The sequence below is a fragment of the Falco cherrug genome, chromosome 13 (genome assembly GCF_023634085.1).
Source record: "Falco cherrug isolate bFalChe1 chromosome 13, bFalChe1.pri, whole genome shotgun sequence".
In the NCBI taxonomy this organism is placed as follows: Eukaryota; Metazoa; Chordata; class Aves; order Falconiformes; family Falconidae; genus Falco; species Falco cherrug.
In genome coordinates this window covers 30,866,533-30,879,652 of record NC_073709.1, presented here as the reverse complement: position 1 = coordinate 30,879,652, position 13,120 = coordinate 30,866,533, and the positions used below count along the sequence as shown (strand labels likewise).

The 13,120-nt window shown below is 42.9% G+C and overlaps 1 protein-coding gene across 8 annotated transcripts; it reads left to right on the top strand.

The window, feature by feature from the left end:
* The first annotated feature begins 58 nt into the window (after positions 1–58).
* YPEL5 (yippee like 5) lies at positions 59–12,855 on the top strand. 8 transcript variants are annotated; one of them, XM_055725660.1, is made up of 8 exons: positions 68–145; positions 3,514–3,656; positions 3,794–3,853; positions 4,031–4,182; positions 4,963–5,154; positions 5,484–5,575; positions 8,852–9,024; positions 10,700–12,855. In XM_055725660.1, exons 7-8 carry the CDS (start codon positions 8,884–8,886, stop codon positions 10,922–10,924), a joined length of 366 nt encoding a protein of 121 aa, XP_055581635.1. In that variant the 5' UTR covers positions 68–145; positions 3,514–3,656; positions 3,794–3,853; positions 4,031–4,182; positions 4,963–5,154; positions 5,484–5,575; positions 8,852–8,883; the 3' UTR covers positions 10,925–12,855. The 8 variants fall into 8 exon arrangements, with proteins under 8 accessions (XP_055581633.1, XP_055581637.1, XP_055581639.1 ...); XM_055725659.1 differs by lacking the exon at positions 4,963–5,154 and adding an exon at positions 4,631–4,712; XM_055725658.1 differs by lacking the exon at positions 4,963–5,154 and having other exon boundaries at positions 59–145; positions 3,620–3,656.
* Positions 12,856–13,120: the final 265 nt, after the last annotated feature.

Here is a 13,120-nt window from a genome sequence, read left to right as displayed (position 1 = left end):
GAGGCGGTGGGGGCGGGGCCTCGGCGGTGCTGATTGACGTGCGGCGGGGCGGGGCCTGGGGGGCGGAGCCGCGCCGGAGCGTCGGGGCTGTGGAGGGCGGGGGCAAGACACAGGGCACGGAGCTGCCGCCGCTCCCCTGCGCCAGGTAACCGGGCGGGGGGGCCGCGTCGCGCCCCGCGCTGTCCAGGGGAGACCGGGGTGGGCTCGCCGGCGGCTGGGGAGGGAGGTGGCGGCTGCCGCTGCGGGCCGCGGTAGGGTGTCTCTCGGGCCGCAGCGGGGCCTCGGGCGAGCCGTGCCGCTCCAGCCCGGCAGCGCCGAGGGGGGCAGCGGCGGCCCCGCCGCGGCCCAGGGCCGCAACAAAAGCACCGGCCTTTCCCCACCCCGTCCCCTTCCTCCGTCAGCGTCTCCCAGCGCCGCCTAGCCTTCCTGCCCGGCCCTCCGCCCGGGGCCGGCACCCAGCGCACCCTCTCCCCTCCGCGGCCACAACTTCCTCCCGCGGCCCCGCACCACCGGCTCCCCTCCCGGCCGGGGCGGCGGCAACTTTTCGGCCCGGTTGCTGGGCGTGGGGGGTGGGAGGAACGACGAACCGTACCCGGGGGGTGGGGGGTGGGTAGCGCCGTCCGCCGCCACCGCGCAGCCTGGGAAGGGGGTGGGCAGCGGCAGGCGGGGGCGGTGGGCAGCCCGGCTGCCCCTCACGGCGGCGGCGGCGGCGGGGCCTCCCGTCAGCTGTTTCCTCCTGTTTGTTGTCAAGTTGCCTGCGGTGCCGGCAGCGCCCGGCGGCGGCGCCGGGGGCCGAGCCGGCGGCGGTTGGCTGCGCGCGCCCCCGTGACGGCGCGCGGCTGGGCCCGCCCCCGCGCGCGGCTTTGTGTGGAGCGGCGGGGGCAGCGGGCGCAGAGCGCACGCGTGGGCTGTGTGCGGGGATCGCCGCCCGCCCCCCCCGCCCGCCTGCCGCAGCACCGGGTCCGCGGCGCCCCCGGCCGGGGGTTACGCGGGGGGCGGCCCGCCCCGGGACAGCGGCCGTGCCGCACGGGGGGCAGCGGCGCGGCTTGACGCGTCTCTCCCCGCCCCCCCCCCCCCCCCCCGTTAGCCAGGTGCTCCTCGGCCGCCGCGCCACTCCTGCCAGACTTGCTCGTCGCCGAAGCAGCCCCGAGTAAACCCGGTGTCCCGGCCCGCCCGGTGCCGCTCCAGGGACGCCGGCGGTCGGGGATGGGGTGTTCGGGCTGCCTCAGCAATGAGCCAGCGTTGCCTGTCACCGCTGCGCGTGGGGTTTGCCCGTGAACGTATGGATGGATTCCCGGGGAACCGGGATAGTTGCCAGAGCTTTTTTTTTTTTCTCTGGAAGAGGTTCTAGGCAGAGCAAAAGGCACGCAAGGGCTCCTCTGCCTGCTCTGCCCCTTCGCTACTTGCTGTGCAGGCCTCCTGTGCAAGCAGCCACAGAGCAGAGTAATCCACCGTGCTTATTTAATCCAGGCTGTGTCTTGGACCCATCTAGAATTTAATAAATGATTTTCCTTTGTTTCAACAATAAACGCGATGTTAGGGTTAGGTTGAAGGACTGTCAAGGTGCATAGCAAGTATCTCTCTCTCTCTGTCTCTCTCTGTCTCTCTCTCTCTCTCTCTCTCTCTCTCTCTCTCTCTCTCTCTCGGAGCCCAGGGCATGGCTCTTGGCAAAGTGGTAGGTGTTGCAGAGCAACTCTGGATGTCAACAACCAGTAGCAATGGATTAACCGTTAGCGTAACTCGGGTTTGTGACTGATGGCAGAAAGAAAGTAACTTGCACCACGGTTGTAAAGATTCCCTCCTGCCGCTGGTTCAGCTATATCGCTATATATATGTCACAGCTATATATAATCTTCTTATGTATAGGCTCATTCTAGCTTGCCCAATTCAAGTAACATTTGTGACAAACAAAACTGTCCATTTTTAAGTGCTACTCTTTGATGTTAGTCTTCAGAATTACTATTTGGAGTCTTCTGTCATCTGCTACTTTCACTTCCGTAGTTGTGGAAGTACTTAACTTACAGAATTGTTTATATATAGATTATCATAACAATTATGAGAAGGTTTCAGCTGTGGCTGCCAAGTGTGTGAGGACCAAAGAAATAGCACCTCAAAGCCCAGTTGAGAAGATGACAAGAACAGATGAGATTTGATACATGTCATCTGACAGACTGAGAGTTGTGCACACACGTGCATATATATATGTATGTATATATATGTATATTTAGCATTCCCTCTGCTGGTAGTCATGACAAGCTTGAAGTAGTGTTGGCCAAGTTAGGTCATTGGTTCATGTTTGTTTACTATCATTTGACCTATGTTGAAATCTTGAGTTGCTTGGCTCTTGCTGAAATACATAATACCTTTAAGCAAGATTTAACTTTAAAATAACTTGTTAAATGTATAGAGGAAATGCCTGTACGCTGTGGATGTTTGCTAGCGAGGCGCCCTTTAATTTTGGAGCCATTACCTACATTTCAGTTTCCTAGTTAATACAAAAAATTCTTGGCAAGATGCGCTAAGCATATTAGCACCCTTTCTGTCAGTTGGATGTAGTTGGTATGGAAGTTTGGATGATCATTGACTTTTCACCACTTCTTTAAAGTTTGTTTATTTGGTTTTGTTTGATTTTGTAATGACTCATGAAATCGGGAGTGTTTTCAGGTAAAGATTTGTATCACTTCAGCACTGAAATGAATGAAAACAGAAAATCTGAATCAGTTTAGCTTTCTGAAAGTTGCAGAATGGATTAAAAGGCAAAAGTTGTCTTAGCTGCCTAATTAGTGTAAGAATACATTTATTACAAAACCAGGAAATGCAGCTTTCTTAAAAACAATTGAGGAATTAAGAATTAAGGAATTTATTCTCTTAGGGAAGAGAAAGGGGGAGACAGGAAGGGAAGGGAGAAAAACAGGGAGACAGGAATAGCTGCTGCTTTCGAACTCTTTGTGTAGTAGCAGGAAAGAAAATCAATCTGAGTCTGTTACCATTTGTAAACTAATACTTTTATACGTTATCTAGCAAGAGTATTGTGAGGGTGTAAGTTACTGTGTGGGAGATGCTGAGATATGGGGGCTATACTGGAAACAAGCACCCATCTGTATGGCTCTGCTCTCTGGAAACTTGAAACAAACTACTTTGTATTAGTTTTTGCACATAGCAGTATAATGTTATGTTAATGTATTTAAATACCGCTATCCCAGTGTGAAACTTTGGCCTTACCTGGAGAAAAAAGCCAGTTTACAATAGAAAATTATACTACTGTAACTTGCACAAACGTAGTTTCATCCTGCGAGGCGCTGCCTGTTCTAGGCTCGTGCTTTGCACTGCATCTGGGCACGGCTGTCATTACTTTGCCAAAGCCTCTTCAGTCATTTGATTGCATTAACTTCCTTGTACAGTTTGCTGCAGCAGCTGGATGGTTCTAATGAGCATAGGATACTGTTCCAGTTCATTTTCTTACTTCCCATTTGGCTACGTGTGGTGCTTTCTGATAACGCATTCTGCACGTAGGCAGAGGCCAGAGGCTGCGCCCTGCTTACTTCAACAGTGGCAGAAGTCAGTGGCGGATGGTTGAATCTCAGACCTCCTAAGAGACTGACCGCATGTGTATTTTCAGATCCACCCCTACTTGTGAGCAGCAGAAACCTGGGAAGGTAAGGCACAAGTTTTGGTTTGGGGTGTTTTGTTTTGTTTTTTTTTTTTTTTTCCTTACCCTGTGATTCTTTAATGTGTGGTCTTGTGTAGTTGTGCTAAGCATTCTTTTTCCTCTTTTGTCCATCTCTGAGAATAGAAGAGGAAGCTTAAGCCCGGTTCCTGAAATGTGAAAATGAAGTTTAAGCCTGGTTCCAGAGTAAGTACATCTTGAGAATATTCTACTGTGCCTAAAGGAATGCACAGCCCTTTTGCAAGGGGGAGAGAGTGCTTGCTGGCTCACCATACAAAGAAAAATGGTTTTAGTTGGTGAAATGGCAAAAGGGAGGCTGTCATAGTTTTTTATCCTTTAACTAGCAGCTGTTTTCTGTTGTAGATCTGAGATGCAGTAGATGGTGCTGAAGCAACACTGAGGCTCCTGAAATATCCACAGTCCAGTGTGTATATAGAAAGTGCCTGCTGGCTCTCCCAAATGTTGACGGTCCTGTGTCTTCAAGAGATGCATTCTGGGACAAGAAAACACTGACTGTTAGTTTTAAAAATGTTAATAAATAATTCTTTGTGTTACTTTTTTGTTCTTTATTGCTTGTGAAGGTAGGCAGATGAGGTAGCACAAATAGCAGCCAAGTAGTGATGCAGGTGGTTTCGGCTCTGTGTGCAGACAGTGGTTAAATTTAAGCTGTTGAATGTCAGTCAGCTCTTTGACAGCTGTTGCTCAGTGTTGCCAAGATCAGCACTGAAAGACAGGTGGAAGTTTGGGAGCGCACAGCCCAAGGAATACACCTTGTAGCACACAGCCAGAGTGCTTGTGTTTCCTGTCAGTCTGTGCACTTGCTGGCAGGAGCATGCAGGCAGGCAGGAAATGTTTCACAGTATGACTAAGAGGTTGTATCGAGGTTTGTGCTGTAAAAATAATGCACTGTCAGAAGCCTGACTAGCTAGGTAATATGAGCTGTCGTTGATTGTTCTGGTAAAGGTCCTCTCAAGAATGCAGGCTGATGGTGGTGGTCAGGGTGCCGACTAATGACACAGTAGCAGCATCTCTCAGTTCATAAAAGGTACCTGTCTCTTTGAACTGCGTAGATTTGACAAGTGGTACGTACTTTATATCCCATTAGTGAAAGCAAATAAGTCTGCCTTTGTTTACATTGGAGACATTAATTTAACATTACAACTTGTGTTTGCTAAGTTGCATGGGGGCAGGAGTGCAAGGACTTCACCACTGACACATACCCAACAAAGTATGCTGAGCTGACTTTAAAGATGAAGTCATGGGCCAAAAAAAAAAAATCTCTGTTCTTCCCTCAGCATTTGGTTTTTTGAATAACCAAGATCCCCTTGTCTGCTCCTTCCGAGAAATCTGCTAGTAGCGTGATGGAGTTGGTGCGATACAGTAGCATCGCTTTCTCGGGTTCTGAATCGCAGTAGGGAGCTTGGCTGGCTCACTGAACTGGTGGAAGTTACTTTCACTGTTTTTAGGTGTGGAGAGTGGATGAATGGGTAAGTGCATTCTCCTCCCCATAACTGGAGGATCTTAAGCTTTAGAAATGCTGTAATGTTTCACAATTCTTTGGGCTCTTGTAATTTAAGAGAACTCTCCCACTGCCTGTAAAAGCTGCTTATAAGAGGCTTTTGTTCCGAACTTTTCAGTATGTGTGAACATAGATGCCCACACCTTTTACACGGGAGGTGAAAACTCCAGGGGACAAAAACACACCATTATCTTGGGTGACTTGTATATATACACCACTTTAGTACATAAGGGATGTGAGCCTGAGAGCAATGGAAAATTGCTTTCCCTTGTTCTGTTGTGCTTCTGTTTTTTCCAGTGTACAAGGAGTATATCCTGCAGGATTCAGGATCCTTACATAAGGAGAAAAACAGTCTTTATCCATACAGCAGTACCTTCTGAAATGGTCTTGTAAGTGAATACTATGTTTTTAGTTTGGGGGCGTGGGGGGGGGTGGGAAAGGGAGGGGAGAGTGTGAAATGATTCCAAGTTGAGACTAACTTCTCTACCTTATATGAGGGGTGAAAAAGTGAAAGTTCCTTGTTAGTTTATTTAGAAAGTTCATGATTGAATGTGGCCTTTGAAAGCTGCCTTACCAGCTTTTTGTAACTTTTTTCCTACTTTTTACTGTTGTGAGCAGTAATATAAAGACCGATGTAAGGTGACTAGTTTTATAGCACTTCAGCTGGACCCTTACAGACCCACTGAAATCCCGTAGCAGTCAAAACTGAGGGCTAATGGTAGGTATAGGCTGCTGGCTTGACTGAACTCTTACCAGGGGGTAATTAAGTGTAGAGGTTATTTTAAATGTTAGACGTTCTAGTAGGATTACATTATTTTAACGGTTTCTTTTTAAAAAAATACTCAAAATCTAGACTGTTCTGTTACGATGCAGATTGCAGAATTTAATTTTCTAAATTTTTAAATGTGTATTTATTTATTTCAAGAATACATGTTTTCTTATGTACTGTCTTCTGAAGAAAATTGTTCTGGTACTGGTTGGTTTATTAGATTCTGCTGTAACTGTAGGCTGAGTTCTTACAGCCTTGTGCTACCATCACATGAATCCCACTTTGTCTTTCTGTTGGTACCCAAGTCTTACTGGAAGCTTCTTTCTCATTTAGATACTTGATGAGGTTACTTTCAGCTTTTTTGGGTGATACAAATGAAGATTTTAGGCCTCCTATTACTAGGCAGGTTTTTCAGCTTTAAGTCTTTGAACATATTTGTTTATACATTTATTTTAATGCCTAGTGTCTTCAGGTCTCAACGCTTCAGCCCATGCATAATGCTGTATCTGGGAGTAATACGTTTGTATGTTGCTTTGACTTGTAAGTTGCTTGTAAGAATTACACTGGCGCTCTCTTCTGAAGTAGTTAAATTTTGGATTTAGTGACTTTGGGTCACTGCTTTTCTGGGTGCAGCTTAGTGTTTGTCTTGTTCTTGTTGAGAGAGGGGGATGTTTTTGGATTTGTTTTATGTTGGCTTCTAAAAATACTGACAGGGCGAGCACTGTGTTTACCCTGAAGGAAATATCTCTTTGTATGTTGAGTCCACATCTACAATCCACATCTACAATAATTTATAATCGGTTAATTGTTCGTAATCCACAATACAATCAACACAAAAATAACTTCATCCAAAATTAGGAAGGATGGCACATGGAGCTAGGCCAAGCGCCTTATGGGCCGATCTCTCACAATTACTTTTATTGCTTGTATTTGTGGTTTCTTCTGGTTGGAAACTTTGACTGATACTTGTTTATTGACAGTTATTGTCTGTTGATTTTCCTTCATGCTGCCACTGTGCACATTTTTATTTTTTTTCATTTGCCCTTGCTTACTAGGAAAGATAAAGGCATATTAGAAAGGTGTAATGCTGAGAGGAATTGAAGGGGGTCCTGTATTTTGAGTGGAGTCACACCCCTAGACTCAGCAAAATCTTTTAAATATTTTTGTCAAACTCAAGACCTGCTTTATTTATCCTGTCAAGAGGAGAGATGGGTATTATATCACCTTTAAAGGGAAGAGTCATTCCATTGCTTTGAATTTTTAGGTATCCTTCAGATGGGATACAGAAGACTTACAGTGATATGAAAAATCTGAATGTAAGGAACTTGTGCTAAAATCAGTCTGTTCAATATGAGGAACTCTTTTTATTGCCACACATTGTAAGAAAATAAAGTAGTGAAATAAAGCAATTAAAAAAATGTCAGTGACTTACGATTTTTACACTTAAAAATGGTATTTGAGATTTTTTGTATGCAGGTGCATGTTTTTAGTCCATTTGCTTTGTGCATGTCAGAGTAAGCTTTAAGAAACTGATCCCCTAAAACTTGAAATGGGTTTAATTTAGGTATTTGCACTTCTTAAAGGCATTTGGCAGAATAATCAACTTGATGAGCGCAAAATTTGATTAATTTCTCTGTGAACAGCACACTGTCTCCTGCTCTGAAAATTAAAACCCACACAACTTTAATATTGCATGTGTCTGATTTACTTTGCTGTGCATGACAAAAGCAGAGAAGACAAAAACTCTTTTCTGATTCCACATCTGAAGCCTAAATGGAGGTATATTTAACTTGTTTGACTATCGATGTGTAGTCATAAAACTTCTGTAGTTGAAATAGAAATAACATAATCATTTAATTCCTTTGTCATGTTATCTCATCCTTCGTGATTTAAGTTTTCAGCTCTCTGATATGTTCTGTGCCTACTCGCTAGTTAACTTTGAGTAATTTATGTTAGTTGATATAAAGTTGGTGAGATACTTTAGTTTTTCCAAGCAGTGAAGAGCTTTATTTATGAGGTAATGTAGATCTACTGCTATAAACTTTTTAAGCTATTGTACTGCTCATTGAAGTTTCTCAGGTATTTTAGCGATGATGCTTTGGAAATAGCTTGGGTAAATGACACAGCATTTTGTATTTAGATTAGACAGCTTTAAATGTTTGTATATAAAACTATGTGGTGTAAAGAATGGGTGGTTTTTTTAATTGTGTGAAATAGCATCCAAACATTTCCTATGTTGTTATGTGTATGAAACCAGTGTTAAGCCAAATCGAGTAGCCCCATCTGCTGTACTAGAAGGCTAAGGCATCCTGGACAGTGGTGGTGTGTGGTTGCATGTCATAAATTGTGCAGTGCAAAGCTTCAAGGAAGTGACAAAATAGTATTTTTTTAAAAAGGGGTGGGGGGGGGGGGTGACTTGGGGAATATTAAGCTATAATTGTGTTGGTGACTCAACATGCCCCATTTCCCAGTGCTGACTGAGATGAGTGAGTAGTCAGGAACAAATGGGAATGGCGATTCAGTATTGTATTAAAGAGGAAGAGAAAATAGAAAGGAAGTGGAAGCTTTTAAGTTTAAGAACTGTAGGGTCCAGTAGTGGTCTGCAAGTATATGAACTGTGTTTTAAAGGTTTCAGGTCATGTTCTGCTCATTTAACATAACTACTTTGTATCTATGTGTGTCATCTTATTGGTAAGATGGTCACTTTGGGAAAGAACTTGATGAGAAAGTCTGAATGCAGTCTAAGTTCATCTGTGAAAGAAAGAACCTCTGCAATCATTAGCTGAATCAGTTTGAAGAATGTTCTACCATATATATGGGGTGTTTGGGGCTTTATTTTTTTGGCTGCGGTGGTGTGGTTTTTTGACACGCACATGACCTTTCTTTTTGCTTTCAGGTCTTGAGTATAAACTTAAGGAAGTTCTAAAAATGGGAAGAATTTTTCTGGATCATATTGGTGGCACTCGCCTGTTTTCCTGTGCAAACTGCGACACCATTCTGACCAACCGCTCTGAGCTCATCTCCACTCGTTTTACAGGGGCCACAGGGAGAGCATTTCTTTTTAACAAGGTTGGTATGAAGCTGAGGAGGAACTACTATTTGCTTTAGAAAAAGGAGTTTGTGGGTTATGAATCTGTTGTCAAAACTAAAAAAACTTCTTGGCTGAAGTGTTGTGTGATCACTATTCTAACTTTTTTTAGTTTTTATTTTGTTGTGTTCAGCAGTCTTTGAAGTCAAATTGGGCATTTGCTATTGATGGCAAGCCATCTAAATTAGTTTATCTGTGATACTGGAAGACTGTATAGGGGATTGTGTATATAGAGGCGTCATGCCAAAATGCATCAAGTTTTAACCTTGGCAACTTCTGTAATATAAGCCTCAAATTCACTGTGAGATTATCTTTTGTCTGTCAAAGAGTTTCAAAGGCATTTGCATTTTTACTCAGTTAAAAAAGAAGTCTGGATAGTATTCTGTTGAATTTCTAAAATGCATTTAAGGTAACAGTTTGGCAGCCTTAGGTGGCCACAATCTCTTTTACAGGCAATAATACTTTGGTTTAGCTTAATATTTTTTTTAATTGATCAAATTCAACAGACTGAAGTATGGAAATCATAACTCTGAGTGAATTATAGCATTATTTATTAACCCTTCCATATAGACTTGTCTGTTAGACTCATTGTAAGAAAACAAAGCAAAATCACTGTTTTTTTTTTCAAAGTTCCTGGTTCTGTAATCATTGGTGTGTGTTGGTTTGGGTTTGTTCTTGGAAGCCATTTGGCCAGTGGCAGAGCTGACAGAGGCATCAGTAGTCTTCACTTAACTATGCTTGGCCTTGGGATTTCTGGTGTGCTGAATCCTGGCACTGGTATTTATATGTAAGTGTTAGATTGCATAGCTGTAAAAGAGCTGTGTGTCTGATTTCTTTCTCATCCAATAAGCGCTGGATCCTGGGGCTCAAATTTTTCTGGTGTTAAATAGTGGGGTTTAATCATGGAAGTTTGATTTTTTTACATTTCTGCAGTCAGGAGCCTTGCATCTAAAGCAGAGCAAGCACAGTCAGGTGGAAAGCTGAGGAAGCAGTGCAGTCCCAACTTTTAGAATCCTACTGCATATTAGCAGTTTGGATATAGTTCCGACATCAACTTTTCAACAGATTATACGTCCTGGCTCTGTGGTGTTGCTGCCTAAACAAGTTAAAAGTACATTCTAAACTGCCAAGATAGCATACAAAAAAGGGTGCGTGTTTAATGCCTACATTCTCAGCCACTGAGCCTTGTTTTCTCTTAGATGATTATTTCAAAAGCCCCTCAAGATTTTTTAAGAAATACCTCTTAATGTTTTGGTTCTGATTTCTGGGAACAAGTGATCACATCAGTTGCTAGAAATGGGTTACATGTATTACAAGTGGATTAACGTAGGTTACTTTACAAGCTATTCACCAGGAACTTCTAACCCCAGGTTGAACATAGTACTCTGCACTCTCATATGTCTTGTGATAGCATTTCATGTCATTCACTTAAACACTGAGGGTTATACATCCCGGTGAAGCATATAGTTAAAATGTTACCTTCTAAAGCAGGAGATTTTCAAGGGCTATTGACTTACTACCTTGCAGTTTTTGGTTCACCTGCAGCGCCACAGGTTCCTTACTTCGAAAATGTTGATAGTTGTGCACATTGTTACTGGGTTTTGCTCTAGGCAGACTAATCCTTTCTCTTCCCTGTCCCCTGTATATTTGTATCAGGTGGTAAATCTGCAGTACAGCGAAGTGCAGGATCGGGTCATGCTCACTGGCCGCCACATGGTGCGAGACGTGAGCTGCAAGAACTGCAACAGCAAACTCGGTTGGATCTATGAATTTGCCACCGAAGACAGCCAGCGCTACAAGGAAGGCCGTGTTATCCTGGAAAGAGCGTTGGTCCGAGAGAGCGAAGGATTCGAGGAGCATGTTCCATCCGACAATTCCTGAAGAGACTTGAGTCTCTTCTCAGGTTTTCTCCAGTTGAAACTCAAAAATAATAAAATCAACAAAAAAAATCTGCTTACATACACTGTCACCTTAGCATCAGAGTCGGATTTATGGACTACAGAGTGGGAAAGATTGTGAGAGTATTTCAGATGGAACCTGCCTTTCTTTATTCCTTTTATATTTTACTTTCCCTCCAGCAGCTGTTTGTAGAATGTTGTGCAGATGCTGTAACTTTTTCTCTCTTGCATTTACATCTGTTAGGTATGAGGTTGTATCTACAGATACAATGGGCTAAAAGGAAAATATTTGGGGGATTTGTCTTTTGTTAGAGAGAAATTCAATGAGGTTTTTTTTTTTTAGTTTGCACAAACTGATGTCATAAAGTTATTTTAAAACTACAGATGTTTTTTAAAAAGTATATTCCAATTTTTGGCTTAAGTTTTTAGTTAGGTGTTTCTTGGTTGTTGTTTTTTTTACCCAGTCTTTTCACCTGATTTGCTAGCTAAAGTAAAGAGATCCGAATTTGTGCTGAGTGCTAAAGGTTCAGTGTTGGTACAGCTTGGGCTGGCCCTTGTGCCATATTCTTGTTGAGGTTGATTGGTAGCACAGAGCTCATTATTTCTTGTCATTCTTGACCCAAAGATGTCACCATTCCTTGTTTATTTGTGAAGTCCCATTCACCATGTAAACTGGTGTTGATTGGAAACTATTCTTGAAATAGGGCAAAACTGCTTGGCTTTTTTTAACTTTAACTGATGTAACTTATAAGCATAGTAATAATATAAAATAATAGTTGTCTGTTTAGTCTTGCGTTGCTTACAGATCAAGCTGTGTTTGTAATGATAGGGATCCACTGAGAAACTACTGTTTCAGTAGTAATTTTTTTCATTTCTCTACTAATCTTATTAAATAGACAGGGAATTGCAAATCTTAAATCTTCAAGTAGCTTTCTTTAAACCCAGAACTTCCTATGTTAAACACAGCTGCTGTGTAAAAAAAAGACTGCCAGCATGTTTGTTCATGCCTGGAGTTATGCAATCTGCATCTCTCGAAGATTTAACTTAAACAGCTTGTTTTCAAATGCTGCTTCTGGTGTTGAAACCTTTATCTTTCAATTTTGTTGAACCTTTTCATTGTGATGTTATGTTTTTATCTTTCTGGGCAGCAGTACATGTCAGCCTAGTAGTAACTAGTAACTTGGATTCCTGCTTTCTTCTTGTAGAGGTCAGCTCTGTTTAAAACAGTGATCTTGCTTGCCTTTTTAGCAAGAATGCTCTTTGTTAACTTAACCGTTAACTTAACTCAAGGGTGCCCAAACACTTTCATTGTGTCTTAAGCCATAAGTTGAGCTGTTAAGGGCTGAAATTTATTTGAATGTTAGATATGTATGATTCCTTATCAAAGATACAGGTATATATTTTTTTTTTCTTATTGGATAAATTGTGGCCAAGGTGAATTAAGTTACCCACAGACATAGAAGAGGGGAAGAAACCCCACCCAACCAAACAAATCTGGGCACTGACCTTGCAGAATTAGCTTTTTCACTAGCCATGGCTCCATATCTGAAACTAAACTGTGGAGGGTGGCTATGCAGAGTATTTTTCTTAGTTTGTTTGGTTGCCAAGTGGCAATTTGGAAACCCCTGACTTCAATGTACTGCCTATTTCATGTTAAAGTAGCTTTATTATAGAATTGTCACATAGAAAGAAAACAGAGTAGATCACATACCAGAGCTGTGCTTGAATCAAGCTGCTTAAACAATAGTGTACTTGTGCCTCAAATGAATCAGTTTTTGCACTGAGTACAGTAGTACCCCGTTATCTTGTACTCCTGTCCTTCACAGACCCTAAAAGCCCCGTTAGCATGGTTCTCTGCAGTAGTTTTCTTGTACTTCTGACATTACAGTACAATAAAGTATGTTTTGTCCTGAATTGATTACTTGCTGGGTTTTTTTCAGTAACTTTCCTGCGGTCTGTCAACTGGATGACATAAGCTGCCTTGCCTTCCCTACATTGAGTAAATAATTGTGTTTCTACAGCAAAGTGACAAGTTATTGATGAGCATCTCTCTCTGAATAGATGGCAGAAGAGTGTACTGTTGATTTGGGAGGGTGCTAGGTAAATCTTTGTGCATACCACTTGGATACTTGAAAGCCTTCAATTTACTGCTGTTAAAGAGAAAATTTAACCAGGTCGT